The 17,757-nt window shown below is 45.2% G+C and overlaps 2 protein-coding genes across 7 annotated transcripts in view; one reads left to right on the forward strand and one right to left on the reverse strand.

The window, feature by feature from the left end:
- ndrg1a (N-myc downstream regulated 1a) overlaps positions 1-17,757 on the forward strand; it is a 148,851-nt gene that overhangs the window by 110,418 nt on the left and 20,676 nt on the right. The window lies entirely within an intron of this gene.
- The window catches only part of gabbr2 (gamma-aminobutyric acid (GABA) B receptor, 2), an 84,536-nt gene that overhangs the window by 37,157 nt on the left and 29,622 nt on the right, over positions 1-17,757 (reverse strand). For all 6 annotated transcript variants that reach the window (XM_061821834.1, XM_061821854.1, XM_061821844.1 and 3 more), the window contains one exon: positions 4,427-4,597. In XM_061821834.1, coding sequence (XP_061677818.1) covers positions 4,427-4,597 — 171 coding nt within the window. The remainder of the gene's footprint in view (positions 1-4,426; positions 4,598-17,757) is intronic.

Genomic DNA, 17,757 nt, shown 5'->3' on the forward strand with positions numbered 1-17,757 from the left:
GCGGGGTGTATGTGCATGTATGTATTATGCTGCCCCCAGGTGGCCACGGCGCTGACATTACAAGGAGAAGCACAACGCCCGTTGAAGCGAAACCAAAAAAAGATAGAAATGTAAAGAAAAACAGTTGCTGCTATTTTATTATACGTCATTACTGCTTTTATAAAGCACAATATTATGGAGTGCTATTTTTATGATTAAAATAGCTACATTATTATCATTATGAAAAATTCAACCACGATAAAATTTCAGATAAATACAGCGTAATTATTTTCTTATTATCGGATCCACCATAATTATTATTATTTTAGCGTATCTATTCATATTAAAATGAGAATTGAATTAAGATGAATGATAAATATAAAACAAAGCCAGATATAGAAATAATGCGTTCAATAAAACATTAATTTCAACAGTTTTAAATATGGAATTAGATAAAAACCAAATGAAATTAAAGATATATCCAGTATATTAAGCAAAAATCTATTATACACAGTGAAAAAATAAATACACAATCCAGTAATACATAAAATTAGAGATTAAATCTAAAAATAGTGTTCAGAAAAATGCCATTCAAATGTAACAGAAATGCAAAAGTTATGCAATCAAATCAAATTGCATCGATTCATTTTAAAAATACACAATACGAAGCCATCATGAAAAAGATAAAACTAAGCATAATTTGCATCATCATTATCTCCAAATGCAATTCACAAAGCAAATTGAACAAAGACAATAATAATTAAAAAAAAAAAAGCTAAAAATGGAACCCAATAATGAGATATGCTAATTGTTCCCGAGAGCGTCCCGTAAAAGGGCTAAAACACAATTTTCTGCCACAGAGTTCATAGAAACGTACATAAACAACAACAACAACAACAATCACGTAGCATCCGTGCGTGCCAGTCCTGAGTGTAATTAAACACCCGGAGGGCAAATTCTTAATCCCGTTCGCCGTCAGCTCTGATTGATGTTTGCCGTTCCCGCGTGTCTGCCAATAAAGTTGATTGCCGAATTCGGCGTGCGCGCGGTGTTACTGTGTGTCACGGCTAGCCGCCGCCGCCGCGTCCTCGCCGTCATTGCCGTTAAAAATAGAAGGCGGCCGCGGCCGGCTAAAGCTTGCAGGTTTTTCCCTCTACTCCCGGAGGGAGGGGGGCGAGGGGACGGCTGACCCCCCCCCACCCCCCGCCGCGGCCATTTTCACGCGCAATCCGCCTCGTGACGCTACGCGGGGAGCGAGCCTGACGATCAGAAAAACGGAGAATTGCTGCAAAATCGTCATGCGCCAGTATTCATTTGGCTAGCGGAAAGTTCCAGAAGTCGCCGTTTTGACTAGCTAGTGTTCATGTTACCTCCATCATTAGGATGCTACCTTTTCATTGTTTTCTACTTGTTACTTCTGTTGCTAGCATCCAGGATCTAGACCCCAAAAAAATAGAGCGACATATTGGCACAGCGCTCTGGATCTACCAATTTTGCGGTTACAGGACGAAGCAAAAACTACCGATCCAGGATTTTGGCGGTATTTGGCCGAAGGGGTGTCAGATTTTTGAAACTGTGAGCGGGATTCAGCAAAAGTACTTAGTAGTAGTTATTTTTTCCCCTCACTCTGCGCAAGATTCGGCAAATACTACCGAGCTGATTCCCCTGAAAGATTGGTAACGGCGATCCGGATCCACGACGTTTTGCGGTATTTCGCCGAGGACGTGAGATTTTTGTCCCCTGCGTGCGGGATTCGGCAAAAAAAAAGCAACTGTACGGACTTGACCTGCAGCGCGGAGGTTGTGCAAACCGGTCTCGCTTTGCGCCCCGCCGAGTGCCGCTTGGGTTTGATCCGCCCGGTTACCGGCGGGGGTAACGTTCCCTCGGCGTCGAGGGGGATGGTGCGAATAATGGAGGGCGCAAGCGACGGTTGGCGCATTTGTAAAATCGGGATTAGGGGCCGATCCGGCGACAGGTTGACGGCCGCGGCGGCGTTTTCCGTCTCCTCGGCGTCCTAAGCCCCTTGACTGCTTTCAGAAGCGTCCCGATAAAGGGATTTCGGCTCGCGAGGCAGACTTCTTCCCCTCCCTTCTTCATACATATACAGATCGCTTTCTGGTTCCAAGGTGATGTCTTCACCACTCCAGTCTCATTTGATCAGAGGATGCCTCGATCGTGCGTTGGCACCGGCGTCAAATGCGTTTGTCTCCAAAACGCTTGAAACAAGACGGCTCGCGTTACGAACTGCACGGAACGCCGAACGGGGAAATGATAACCGCGAGACCTCCACCAATACTCCCCCCCGTACAGAATGACAGACGTAAACTTAATGATTGGTCCTAAACCCAAACCCAAGCCAAAAACCTTAGCTCCTTATGCTAATCGCTCTTCTTCCGGCTTGTCCTGTTAGGGATCGCCACAGCGTGCCACCTCAGATGAACGCACATTTGTCTGGCACAGTTTTACGCCGGATGCCCTTCCTGACGCACCCCCTCTGCATTTTAGCCGGAGAGAGAAGCGCACGGCACCTGGTATACCCAGGCGGTCTTCCACCCAGAGTACTAACCGGGGCCAAACTCACTTAGCTTCCGAGATCTGATGAGATTCAAGCGTTCTCAGGGTAGCGTGGCCGGAAGCGTCCCTTATGCTAATCGCTAAACCCTTATAATTAGCCCCCCAACACCTCAATCTACCCTAAACCAAATTCCTAATCCTACAAATTATAACCAGGAAGTTCAAATTCATTCTGTTTCCGGAATATTTGGCGATTCTGAAGTTCCAGGCGAGCGTAAACAAAACAGGCCCGGCCCGGACTCCCTCGGCAGAGGTAACGCTCAGCACGACGGAGCGGCGTCGAAAACGTCGCGACGGCTCCCTCCGCGATGTCGCTGACGACGGAGTCAGCGCTTGCGAATGTTCTCCCGACGCCAGCGGCGGCGCCGGCGTCGCGTGGGCGGGCAAGAAACGAAGCGGCACGACGGGGAGAAAGCGGCTTGAATGGAAAATGATTGCCACCTACTCAAAACACATTGGCATCCTCAAAGAGATAATGCTTTAAAAACGTGCCAATTACGCCGCGGTCGTCGATACGCCGGCCCCGGCGCCGCGTTACGACACCATTTTTTCACGCCGTGTGTATTCGTCATCCGCTTTTTAACCATTTCAATTTTTTTTTAGCTCGGCGGTTGGTGGTAAAAAATATGTAGCGTGAAGTTAGTTACCTTGTAGCTATTTAAGCTTGCAAGCTACTTTGCCATGTTGAGATAGTAGCTAGTTAGCTAACATACTGAACAATAATAATAATCAAAAAAATCTTATATCAGGTAACCTCATTTAATTTCTGAACATACAGAACAGTATCTGAACAGTTTTCAGATATCTAGGCAGCACTTGGTGTGCTCGTTTTCAAGTTAGTGAGCTAGTAGTTAAGTAGCCAGCTAGCAGCTAGACTGCAAGATTAGTTAGATAGTAGCTAGCAAGACAGCTAGCTAGAAGCTACTTTGACTGAAAATATTGTATCTGTAGTTTATAGTTCAGGAAAAGCAAGAAGTCAGGTTAGTGAGGTACTAGCTAGTCAAGTTAGCAAGATCGTAGCGCGATTGCTAAACTAGTGAGCTCAGAGCTAGTCTAGTCAAGTCCGTGAGCTAAAAGTTAGCTTCCCGGGTTTGTAAACCTATAGTTTGGTACCAGAGTGATCCGATTTGTTGGGGTTAGCCTCTTACGCTAGATTAAAAAAGTTAGCTTCCCGGGCTTGTAAAGTTATAGTTTGCTACCAGAGTGATCCGATTTGTTGGGGTTAGCCTCTTACGCTAGATTAAAAAAGTTAGCTTCCCGGGCTTGTAAAGTTATAGTTTGCTACCAGAGTGATCCGATTTGTTGGGGTTAGCCTCTTACGCTAGATTAAAAAAGTTAGCTTCCGGGCTTGTAAAGTTATAGTTTGCTACCAGAGTGATCCGATTTGTTGGGGTTAGCCTCTTACGCTAGATTAAAAAAGTTAGCTTCCCGGGCTTGTAAAGTTATAGTTTGCTACCAGAGTGATCTGATTTGTTGGGGTTAGCCTCTTACGCTAGATTAAAAAAGTTAGCTTCCCGGGCTTGTAAAGTTGTAGTTTGCTACCAGAGTGATCTGATTTGTTGGGGTTAGCCTCTTACGCTAGATTACCGTCGTCAGATGACATTGGCAAAGCAGCTCTGAGCCTCACTTCGCATCTTTCCAGGGAAATCTTTGGACGGGATTTGATTTTTGTTTGTTGTTTTGCCATCAGCCAGAAACTAAGTGCCGCTGCTGTCTGCTTGCATCATTCAAAATAAAAATAAAAACAAACCTTTCTGGCACACGTTCCACTGGGATGCGAGAGTCTCACTGTATAGATTTCAAAAATCCGCATGTTTATTTTACAAAGTGTTGTTTTTTTTTTTTTTAATAGAGAAAAATGGAAAGGACGGACCTCAGAGAACCTCTGCACGTCCTGCGTGAGCGTCCCCACGCGGCTCCAGTTGTAGTAGTTGAGGAACTTGACCACGGCCGGGTTGACGGCGTTGTCCGAGGGGACCGTGCGGAAGAAGTTGGGGTACTTTTTCTTGTCCGCCAGCACCGGAGTGGTCGCCGCGAACGACAGCTGAAAACCACAAAAAGACACAAATGGTTCGACTAAATTGAAGCGCACGATCTTGGCGACAACATCCAAAGCGGCGGATACTGAAATGTCGATCAATTCCCAAGACCATCTCCATATTTCAAGTTTTTAAAACTAAATTGAAGTCCAGTGTATACTCTGGATCAGAGTCGATATCTGCTTCACCAGCCAAATGGGATTGACGGTCGGGTCGATACGAAAATAATAATTCCCCAACACAAGCCTGAACGCTACCGCAATCCGGTCCCGGGGCACAATCTCCAAATTTCGACTGCGTACAACTGAATTGCCGCACGATGGATCGCATCGGTCTAATTGCTGGATAAGTCACCCAGATTTTGGACTTCAAAATTATGTGTTGACAGCTAACAGTCGCGAGCTAGTAGCCAGTTAGCCAAGTTCGTGAGTAGCTAGCTACTTTGCTAGGTTACTGGGCTAGTAGCTAGCTTGTTAGCTAGGTTAGTGAGCTAGTAGCAAGAATTTTAAATATTTTTACCCAATGCTAATATTACGATGTAGCGATATTATGATTATGTGACAAATGACACTCTGAGCCTTTTTTTTAATAACGTGAAAAATTTAAAATAATCAATCGATGTCGGCATATCAATACTGTCCCACCACTTTCGTACATCAAATGTGAAGACTTAATACACGAAACGCATTGTCAAATATGGTAAAATTTGCACAAATAATGCGTTCAGCTGCCTTTTATGATCGATACATGTTGTGAAGGTTAGCTATATTTGCTACATTAGCAATGTATATTCAAAAACAAAAAAACCAGGTGGCAGTAGATGCGAGGTGGGAATCGAGCAGCGTAAATGTTTCCTCGCCATTTTGCTGCGCCTCCCTCGCTCCGCCGTGCACAAATTCTCGCAATAGGTCACCGGCGTTCCCTTGAGCCACAAACGTCTGTAATTAATTTCTGCGCCGAGATTAGATGCGGGCGCGCACTCGCAATTGGGGGGGACAAAAGCGCTTCGCCTCGCGCTTTATTCGGCTCCTTTTCGACCGCCTTAATCGTTTCGGGGGAAAAATGTAGCGTATGAAAAGTACGTGCACAAGGCCGCCCCCAATTTTCTTATCATACATCCCCATGGTAACGCGTGTATTCCCCGCTTTTGAGTTGACAAGTTGGAGCCAAATGATCGTTAAAAAAAGGGATGCGATGTTATCGGAAGGCAAAATTTTATTGCGGCTGTCTGACAAAGAGACAATTAGTCTGATCCGCTCATTATGTGTCGTCTTATTATTTTAATTTTTATCAACTAACCTCACTCACTGGCCACGACCTCAATCGTCTGACAAATTAACAACTAACGCACTTACTTTGGCTTCCTAACTTGAATTAACTCACTATTTTACTAACCTGGCAACAAAAAAAGGCTACTAACTAGTTTGACTAACTAGCAATAACCTTGCAAAGTAGCAACTAGCTCAATTTGGCCTACAAGTGAAACAAACGTGTTTAACGCAGTATCGAACAAAATGTACAGTAATTCCCGCCCTACGGAGCGCACCTGCTTATAAGCCTTCGTACGCGGCGCTAGCGTTAAACTCTGTGTACCGAGGCTTATAACCAGGTGCGCTAACGCTAGCGCCGCACTAACGCTAGTGCTAGCGCCGCATCACCGCATAAACTGTGCTTGTAGGGCAGAAATCACCGTCAGTAGAAGATGGCAAACTGGAGAGGAAGCAAAGTAGTCAAGCATAAAAAATGACGCAAACCATCCATTTCTAATCAATCATAGACGTGATCTAGTTTTACTGTAATTCCTGGCAAACCTCACCCAGGAAATACCATTTGGTACATGCAGTACATACGCCGCAGCCGTGTAAAAGCCGCGAGTGCCCAGACTGAAACACGAGACATTTACAAAGAAAGGCGCTACACAGAGAGTTTAACGCTAACGCTAGCGCTCAGCTAAAACTAACGCCAGTAACAGGGGCCGGTTAAAAAAAACATACCGGTAAAAATCACTGAGACATGGCAGTAACACCCTCTGCACACTGACAGGGCCCGACCGGTAAAAGTCACTTCCTCGGCACATACATTCCGCCGGTCCCGCTCGAGTTCCCCCCCTTTGGGAAAAAAAAAAAAAAGAACAAATGATCCGCATCGCCACATAAACCGAAGGGTTGAAAGCGTGTGGAAAAAAGTCGCATTTGTGTTACGCGGCAAGTCTCGAGCTAGCGTGCGGGAATCTTGCCTTCAGCAAAAGAGATGAAAAGGTGGCGTCGCCGTCATTCGCCGAGAGAGGGAGAGACTCGTAAATGAGGAGACGCCAGTCAGGAGGCGCTTGAACTCTTTTTAGGAAAGCGGACCGGCGCCGTCGTAGATCGCTATCGCTATCAATCGCGCCAATCGGGAATCTCGGCCTCCTCTGCTCCTCGCAAAGTGCGACGGTGAGTCACGCGCTTCCTTATATCAACACACGCCTCACCCAAAGCATTTTGTGATTCCAGTGTAAAAGTATGATATTAGTGTCTTTTTTTTTTTTTTTTGCATTGTTCACAATCACGTTTTTGAATATCGTTACGTCATCATTTGCAAGAGGCTGTGTAATAATTGGTCACACTCTCATCCTTCGCGACACTATTGTATACATTTTGTTTCAAAAAAAATACACAATTTTAATTACACAAGAATCAAGAAGAAAAAAAATAACTGTAAATTATTATATATATATATATTTTTTTTTAAGGCTTGCATTTTATTAACCCTTAAAAAAAATTGGTAAATATTTACACAATTACAATGAATGTACTCTTTTGACTTACGTATGAAATATTTATTTTTAAAAAATGTATTTAGAATTTTGAAATATTCCCCGAAAGCTTCACAGACAGACCCACACAAAGATGAAATATGTCAAATCGTTAAGCGGGTTGCTTTGTTTCATTTTTGTCAGCAAGATGCTGTGCAACAATTGGTCATAATCTAATTGCAATACATTATTTTATACATTTTGTTTTAAAAAAAATACACAATTTTAGTATATTTTATATAGAAAAATTTGGGGCACAGTTTAGTTACACAAGAACCGAGAAGAATTATTATTTTTTTTTTAACACTTGCATTTTATTAACCTTTAAAATAAAAAAAGGGTAATAAATATTTACACAAATTATTATAATTGGTCATACTCTAATCGCAACACATTATTTTATACATTTTGTTTTTTAAAAAAAGTAAATATTGAAAAATTTGGGGTCACAGTTTAGTTAAACAAGAATTGAGAAGAAAAAAAATGAACTGATTTTAATGCATTCTAATAACCCTTAAAATAAAAAAAAGTTCATATTTACACAAATTATTACAATGAACTTACTTTTTTGTGGTCCTATACAAATCATTTTTAATTCCCAGTAATGTCTTACGTGTAAAAGATTTCTTTTTAAAAATGTATTCAGAATTTTTAAATATACATTTTAGTGTATTTTTATATAGAAAAATTTGGGGTGCAGTTTAGTTACACAAGAACGGAGAAGATTTTTTTTTTTTTTAACGCTTAAATTTTATTAACCTTTAAAATGAAAATTTTTTTTAATGCCCAGTAATGTCTTACGTGTGAAAGATTGATTTTTTAAAAATGTATTTACCATTTTGAAATATTCTCTGAAATCTTCGCAAACTTTCTACTTACCCAAAGATGAAATATGTCAATTTGTTAAGCGTGTAGAAGGCTACGTGAAACTGCGATCTGTTGGGACGCGCGGCGAATGTGCTCGAAAGACGACGGCCGCCTTCCTTGCGCATCGCCGTCACAAAAGGCCCGGCGGGCGGAATCGGCTGTCTCGTCCTCCCCGCCGGGAGCGTCCGCGACCTTGTCGTGAGACAAGTGGGGCGTTTTTTTTTATTACCTCCAGCGCAAGGATGGGGGCGGGGGGCACGGGCAGCGCGTGCGTCCTCCTCCTCTTACATTAGCAGCCGTGAGGACTATTTTGGGCGTTAGCTAAAGACTCCGCCGCGCTTTGAATAAAACACGAGGGGAGGCCGAGTCAGCCGCTTTCACGCTGCCTTTTCCACCGAAACGGCGCGCACGACGTCACGCTCCGGTCGCATGCGTGCGTGTGACGGCCCCGTCGGAATGGAACGGGACAGGTTAGCACACCGGGGTTGGGGGTTCTATAGCTCTGTCGACAAGCTCTATTAAAGGATAGGCGGCACGTCCCGAAACGAGGCGCCCGCGTGGCCCCGGCGGGATCGATCGGCCGTTCCGATCGCGTCCGCCGAGGCTAACCGCGCGGTACGCCGCTGAATAATGAAGCGGCCGCCATGGATAATAAATGAAGGGACACGACAGCCGCGTTTAGACCGCCACGCGTGCGGCTAACTCAGTGGAAGAAGAAGAAGAAGAAGAAAAACAAAATGTTCATTCGCACTCAGTCCGAGCGCGACAAGCTTCGGCGATGAATATCGATAAGAGCTTAAGTGGAAACTGCGCGGTCGATGCCGCGACAAAACAACATTTTCAACGCGCTCGGAACAATTGCCTCATCTTCCTCAAGGGGGGGGCAATAATAAAAAATCCAATATCATTCAGAGGCAAAGGGGAAGGCGTTTCCTTGCCCATCCCCCGCGGCGTATCGATGAAACGTGACCTGCTGGCAACCATCGCACGCGGGGGTGATGAACCGTCGGCGTTGAACCGGGAAACATTTTTCACCGTCTGATCATCGTAAACCCCACGACAATTTCAAAAAGGGAAATATTGCAGTGCGGAAAAACAATGCGGAATGAGTAAAAAAAAAAAAAAAAAACTAATTACTGTAGCGGTACAATTTACAAAGACTTCGCCAACCCTTAAAGGCCACCGTACTTAGCTAGCCATCGTCGTGAGACCGTTTAGAGAGACAATTAACCTTGTAACGAGTGTATCCAATAGTAATGGCGCTAGCGCGCTTCTTCTGCGGTGCACGTGATACACGCTACGCTAAAAGGCAAGTTTAGACAAGACAACCTTTACGCGGAGTACTTTTTTTTAATTTTTTTTTGTCTCGCCACAAAGGCTGCCATGCTCAGCGGGGACCTGGAAAATGTCAAGCTAACCCTTGTCAATAATGGGCTTCCGGCGTTTAGAGAAGAAGAAGAAGAAAAAAAAAAAACAACCCTTTCGCAAATGGTTTTCGACCCTCAAAGGCCACCGTACTTGGTGCTGAGCCGGCAAGCTAATCATCGCTATCGCACGAACGATGATTAGCTAAAAAGCATTTAGACAACAAATACATTTTTGTAACCCTTCACGTTCAGGAGCGCGTTTGGGATCTCGGAGATTTCCAAGCTGATAAACTTTACCAGGCTAGTTACACCATTATGAAAATTCAATTTTTTTTTACCCTTAACTGTACTCAGCGGCACCTTGTCAGCTAGCAAGCGAACCATCAACGCTACAAACAGTTAATGATCTGGTTTAAATCCGCTAACCTGACACTTAAGACAGCATTTTTTTTTTTTAAAACGTTTAGCGACTTAGCATCCGCTACAATCCCGCTCTGTGGTATTTTATCTCCATCTTGGCGCTAATGAGTTGCGGCCGGCGTGCGCGGTCGGGGGAGGGTGGGGGTCCGAAAGCTTCTCCGACAGGGCGCTCCCACGGCGCCCTAAATGCCGCTTACTGAATATTGAATGAAGCCTCGGACCACCGCCGCGCTTCCTGAGCTAGCTCAGACCGCCCCAGAGTCCCTGTGCTCCGGAAGGGCGACGGATAATCGACACTCTGAGGTTGGTCGGTGAAAGACTCGAATTAATCAATGCGCGGCACTTAGTTCCAACACGCGGCACTTGTACGACAAGTCCCACAATGCATTGCGACCGCACATTTTCGCGCATCAGAAGGACTTTCAAGTTGAACAAACGGTGGCGCCGCTAGCGTGTTCGCGACGATTCGTTTTGCATTTCCAGAGGTCCACAGAGACTACGGTGGCCTTGGAGGGTCAAAGCTCTTTGTAGTAAAACAATTTTACAACTAATAATAATAATTTCGCATATGACACATCGGTAAAGCGAGTTACTGAATGCATTGCGCTAGCTGGATTGGGATCGAGTGGCAATTTGTGATAATTTTAAAAAATAGCATCCTAAAACAAACGCAAATAATAGTTTAAAACGTAGATAATATTCAGGGAAGTGACGTAACAACAGCTGACTGCTGGCCGCCCCCCTCCCCCTATGCCCACTTGTCAATCATCCCGTCGCCGTCGGCGACAAGTCCCCGCCCATCCGAGCGTACCCGTGCGCTTGACTTTTTATGACATCAAAACCCGACCATCAAAAGAAGTTTTACGCACGTAACCTTTTTAGCCGTCAATCAAACCCGACCGGGGAGGAATTCTGCTGAGGTCCACGCGCGCTAACTTTGACGCAACATAAATTGTCAACAGCGCCAACCCCCCCCCCCCCCCCGCCTCCCTCATAACTTTATCGGCAGCGGCGGCCATTCTTCACGCCGATCGGGCCCCGTCTCCCCGTTCAAGGACGACGACAAGATTGTGGTTTTTTTTTCCCCCACTGATGGTCCGCCTTGAATGTTTTTAAAGGTGATGGATATATAGATGCCAGAAAAATGGAGGAAAAGTGTGCTAGTCCCCATTTTTAAGAACAAAGGGGACGTCCAGAGCAACCGTAGAGGAATAAAGTTGATGGGCCACACAAGGAAGTTATGGGAAAGAGTAGCGGAGGCTAGACTCAGGACATGAGTAAGTATCTTCGAGCAACGGTACAGATTCATACCTAGAAAGAGTACCACAGATGCACTATTTCCCTTGAGGATGCGCGTGGGAAAGTAGAGCGAAGGTCAGAGGGGCTAAAACGAAACGAAGACCTCGTCGATGAATCGACTTGGACCCAACTTTCATTGCCGCCGCCTCGTGCGACGTTTTACTGCTGCCCTCCATGTGCTTCGCAAGCTTGGGAGGAAATCCCAGCACGGATCGAGGGAGTGGGGCGGGGGGGCAGTTTATTGTGTGGATGTGGAAATCGCTGATGACTGATGGCATCCTGTCACCTGGCTCCATCGCGATTCTATTTATAAATGGAGATTTGATAGCGCAACCTGAAATGGCCCCCCCCCCCCGTGCATGATTAATGAGCATAATGCCGCGCCGGGGAGGCCGCCGCCGTTCTCTCCAGCTGCTCTCTTCGAAAGCGGCGCCGCGTCGACAAAGGACGGGAAACGAGCGCGTTTGCGGCGTTATTGGAGCGGGCCGATGAAACTGCGGCGGTGCGTTTGGCGCGGACGCCGGACAACTGTTAAGTGAGAGGATGAAAGGTCCTCGAATGCGATGCGGCTGCGCTCAAAACGCACCGCAAGGGTTCCGACCAGGGCCAAATGGAAGGCCGACACCGTCAACATGTCGCGTGTCATTCATTTTACCGCGCTTGAAACACTTTATAGGTCATCACGTCTTTTTGCTAGTCTAGCTGAGCTTTTATTTCAACATTTGCATCTATAGATGCTAACTTTAGCAGCGTTAGTAGGCTAGCTTCGTTCTAAAACGTATGTAGCTCTTTTGAGGCTAGCACTGTAGTTCCTTTGTTTAGCTTTAATACTTAAAAACTGGTTTACTTTGTAGCCTAGCTTAGCTTCTGTTTTCTCGTCATTAAAAGTCGACGTCCGCGAACGCATTCCGACCCTTCGCGCGTACGAATTCAAGCCGAATCTGCTCCTTTTCCCGCGTCTTCCTCGGATTAGCCGCGTTACGCGATGCCGTCGGGCGAGCCGCACTTCAGATGGCGGCAGACGACCTCTGGCCGGCGTGCTATTTGCTAGGTTTTTTTTTTTTTTGTGTGTGTGTTTATTTGGCCCCTCGGTTCACGTCAAGCATCCCGCTCGGAGCTTGTTTTTGAGAGCTTTCGGTTGGGGGTGATCGCGTGGCACGTCCGTTCGGACGCGACCGACTATTATTAAGGCGGCCCAGTTTCGTACGCACGTTCACGTTACCCGACGTTCGAGGACACAATCCACAGCGCTACGGCGAGCAGATGTGACTCGTGCGTAAACGCCGCAGACATTTTGCGTTCGCGTTTTCAAAAGGACGCAGATGGCAAGGATGCGCGACGCGAGACACGTCGGGAGCGTAACGTTAGCATCTTTTTTTTTTTTTTTTAAATAAAGCATCGCAGTTAACGAGCTTTTAGAGACAGAAGCACGTTGTTTGCGATATCGTTATGGATTAAAAAATAAATCCGTTGGTAGCATGTTAGCATTAACCACAGTATTAATGCTTTACTATTATTTATAACCACAGGTTAGCTTTTTTCCCTAAAAAAAATCCAATTCACACTGATTAATTTCAATTTATATTTTAAAAAGTCGACAAGAATTGATTTTGATTGTTAAGTTAATCAATAACAGATTGCAAAGATCTCACCGTGAAAAAGAAAATCCACCCCCCCCATGCCGACCCCCCCCCCACTGTCTTCAATGACGTGTTTAGCCAAAGCCGAGGCGTGTAATTATTACAATTACGCTCATTAGTCCCACCGGTGGCTGCGCGATGGCGGGGTACGGCGTCAAGGAAGTAAATGCCACAACAGAGGGGGGGGGGGGGGCGGGGAAAAGGAAGACCCGAATTACCTGCTCCAAAAAATGGAATGCGGGCGTGAAGGACGAGTTTTAAAAATTTGGATTCAAGATAGCATAAAATGCCGACATTTCTTGTTCAGTACTGTCATTTCCTCGAAAATAATGTCCAATTCTTTCCAGAAATATTTTCCAAAAAAAATAAAGGACCGCATTCAATTTAGGTATAGATGAAAAATTAAAAAATACAATCATATTGTATAGTCATATACAGGTACATAGAGTGGTTAAAAAAAATGCATAGATATACATTTCGATGTGAGATTTGACGTCTCGTGTTACACATTTATAAAAAATTACGGTAATGTGCACCACAAAACCTGAACTCTGACCTCCCCGATCGATCGTTACCGTAACATATTTGTTACTACTGCACCAAATATCACAAACGACAGCCCGGGAGTTTGTTTTAACTGCAACAAATCCAAAAAAATGCCGACTGCGAGCCACTTTTAAGAGAAATGTGACCTCATTGTGGCCGATGACGCACGGTGGTGCGCCTTGTACATGGGTAGAAGGGTTTTCCTGACTTTTCTTTTTTGGGTCAACTTTGGGTGTACGCACATTATAATCGAGAAATTACGGTCAATCATTTTTGAAAAAAATATCATCTACGCTGAGACCGGGTCTCGACGCCAGGATGAATAGTAGCCCAAAAATGGAAAAAAAAAAAAAAAAAAATTAAGTCAATCTTGTAAAATGTACTCCAGATATAACAAAAAGAATGATTCACAGGTCAAGACTTTCCCGACCGAATAAGGCGCGTTAGCGTTTGTTGTGTTCAAAGACCTGACGGGGCGGCGTTTGCGGTTTGCGTAGCGTCTTAATGATGGCGCCGTAAATGTCAAGATTATTACTGGCAAAGTATTAGAAGCGAGCTGATGTGTGTTTTACTCCGGCCTCTGCCGGCGCGTTTGTGTCGGCTGCGAGAGGAAGAAGAAAAGTGCCAGTGGTTACTTTCAATTATGTCCTTATTCATATTTAATGCTGTTTGTTGGCGCTTAAAAAGGTCAGCGCCGGTGTGTGTTTGCGCGCCGCCGCGTCCTGCTCCCGCCGCGGGACCCCCGCCCCGCCCCGCCCACCCGCCGCCACCATTTCCCGTTAACCTATCGAGTGGTAAATATCACGCAACTCGACCGACGTCCGGCCCCGCGACTTCCGATGACTTTTTTTTTTTTTTTTTTTTGAGACTCGTGCTGCTAGCATAATGTTAGCATTTTAGCTAACAAGCTTTTGGGAACATTTCAAAACGGGAAAACACAAACGTCTAAATCATCCAAAGATTTTATGGTATTTTTATACATAAAAATATATCACATGTAAAAGAACGTGTATTTTGAAAAAGTAAAAATATATAAAAATATTTTTGGAAATAAAAAAAATATCCTTGGGAGATCATTCTGATCCAGCGCAGTGTTTTTTTTTTTTTTTTAAACACGGAAGCACACGATCTCTAACAATTCTTCTTCTACTTCCTAGTTTACCTGACACCGCCCCCCCCCCTCCGCTCTTAAAGGGGTACACTCATAATTACAAAGAGAACACACAGCCGCAACTTTATATCTGCGGGCATGACCGACCACACCCGTACATTTTTCAAATGTGAGTGACTGCATTAGTGTTTAGAACGTTGGAATTCTACTACCAATATATATTATTTTATACATATTTTTTGTTCAGTAAAAAAAAAAAAAATATATATATATATATATATATATATATATATATATATATTTATTTATTTATTTATTTTTAATAAAAAAATTATTTAAAAAAATATCCTAAACCTAAAAGAGGGGAAAAAAATGTTAGGGGTTGGTTGGGAGATAATCCACCACTTATTGGAAATTTGTTTTCTCGGAACACTGTTGTGTGCAGTGTATGTAAATATGATCACGGATATGAAAATAGCACCACAGGAGCTGTGATGCAAAAGTTCCCCGAAAGCCATTTTGCACCAACGTCTTCTTTCCGCCCGACGCGTCTGGCATGTGAAAGGAAATCTGCAAAAAAAAAAAAAATGGAGGCGGAAGAACGTTCGGACCGCGTGCCTCCATTACGGGCCATTAAGCAGCGCGGCGGCCCGCTCGGAAAAGACGGAAGCTCGCGCGATCGATTAAGAGCAGTTTAACCGTCTGACACGCTCGTATGAGAAACATCAACTCCCCGTCGCACAGACAGGAAGTGGAAAGACATCATTACTACAAAGTGCTTCCCAGGCCCTTCGTTATTCCGGGACTTCCATCACCCGATTGGCTTTTTGGAGGCCGCGACACGCCTGGGAAAAAAATAAAAACTTTGCCGAGCTTTCGTGGGGAAAATTTGGATTATTTTAAGCATCTCAAACACGGCGCCTCAAAACTCGCGCAAAATCGCCCCCCCCCCCCCCCCCCCGTCTCCACTTTTGGCGATCGACATGAAATTTCGGCGTCAAGGACCCATGCCTGAAATTGCACAGTCAGGCGTCCATTTTGATTCGAAGGGCTGGGCTGCAAAATGAGATGAAAAAACGTAAATAAATGTTAGCCCCAGACGTTAAGTTTCACCCACGGACGCGAAATTGGACGGACATTTTCTATCTTCTGTCTCTCGGAAGCGTGAGAGAAATCGATCCGGGGGGGGGGGCGGCCATTTTGATTTTACGCAGAATTGAAAGCCTGCCAGCCAGTTTCGGTGCTGAAACATGAAATTGGATGGAAATAAAATAAGTCGCAAGGACCCAACCTTGAAAAAGAACAGGAAGTCGGCCATTTTGGCCTTTTGGGGTGGGAGGAACCATTCGTGTCGCCAGTCGACACGAAACCAGGTTTATCGTCACAGGACAAGTGAATAACTTTCTGAAATGATTATTCCTTTGTCAATCATACCCAACGATCACGACATCGTTAGTGAGACGGCAACACGCATACAGTATGATAGATAATAATAATAACAACAATATTCTGCATGACGTAACCGCGCTACGTCGAGAAATGTGTACGCGTCCCGCTCAGGGCAAACAAAAGCTAGCGGCGAGTTGCTAATCACCCTCGCGGCACCTCCAGCGCGCGACGCGGCAGCCGGATAAAGACGCGGCGCGCAAACAAAGAGGCGAACATCTCGCGTTGGCGCAATTAAAATCACAGGACAAATGTTTGCCGCGCCGCCCTCCCCGATGTTGTCGCTAGTTCACCGACTCTCGCGCAAAGCAGACAAATAACGAGCCACCGATTGAAAAAACAAAACAAAAACAAACGCGGCTCCACGGCGCTGTAAACGACTGCCTGGTGTCTCGGCTGTTAGGATTCAAACGCGCGGCCCTCGCTAAACATCTTGTGGACGATTTTTGGAAATGTACAGTAATTTTTTTTTTTTTTAACCCTGCCAGAACTTCAAAGCAGCCTTCATGTCGCCCGGTGGACTTCGTTGGACTGAAGTGAAGCGCTTCCATTGTTGGAAAAATGTACAAAGCCTTTTTTGCCCACTCTTTGATTCGTGACGGCGGCTTGCGCTTGTTGCCAGGCGGAATGAAAAAAAGGAATTCTAGAAATAGATATGACAAGTTCATCATTTACATTGTGCAAAAGCTGAACATCGCGTGAAAAAAAACGCACCACCTCTTCGATTTATGACTAAACGTTGCCCGGAATATTCCACGGGGCGCGATTCACAGCGGCCTTCTCGACCAATAAAACCCCGAGAACATGCAACATAAAATGCACCCAGATGGCACTCTCGCCGACGATCCGGGCTGATATATCGGCCCGATGCAGTAAAATCTTCACGAGGAAACAATTTGAATGTTTGAAATAAAAGAAATGGTTATTTTCCATTTTTCCACTCGAATCTGTTCTCCGGCGCGGCGTCGCCTCGGCCGTCATCGCGGGCGGAGGGAGATACGCGGCGTTAACGTGACATTGGCGTTAAGCCGCCACCTCTTGAATTACGCTATCTGCTGGCGGCGGCTTCTCGCCTTATCTTATCGCCAGCCAATAACCTTTTGCGGGGCTGGTCGTAGATGCAGCGTTTCTCGCGGAAGCTGGCGCCGCCGTGTCTCTGGCTTTAAACCACACGAGGGAATGTTTCACGCCGTGGTAAACTAGCCGGCTTACAGTACAATGTGGGGGGGCGCCACGTAGATATGTTCCGGAATCTTGTAAAAAGTATTACTGGCAGAGTGAAAGCGGAGATAAAGCTAAGCGGGTGTTGTTAGCTCAAAATGCTAACGTTGTGCTACCAATTTGAACCCCCCTCCCCCAAGAAAAGTAGGCTCAGCAATGTAGCCTATTATTTGTGACATGATGCTATGCTGTTGTTAGCACCAAACGAGTACAATGAGAGGAGGGGGGGGGGGGAACACCACATAGATATGTTGCGGAATCTTGTAAAAAGCATTACTGGCAGAGCGAAAGCGGATAAAGAGCTACGCGGGCGTTGTTAGCTCAAAATGTTAACGTTATGCTAAACAACTTCAGAGCCAAAAAGGTATTGTGTCATTTGAACCCCCCCCCCCCGAAAAAAGAAACTAGGTTCAGCAATGTAGCCTATTATTTGTGACATGATGCTTTGCTGTTG

Source organism: Syngnathoides biaculeatus, chromosome 1 (genome assembly GCF_019802595.1).
Source record: "Syngnathoides biaculeatus isolate LvHL_M chromosome 1, ASM1980259v1, whole genome shotgun sequence".
Classification (NCBI taxonomy): Eukaryota; Metazoa; Chordata; class Actinopteri; order Syngnathiformes; family Syngnathidae; genus Syngnathoides; species Syngnathoides biaculeatus.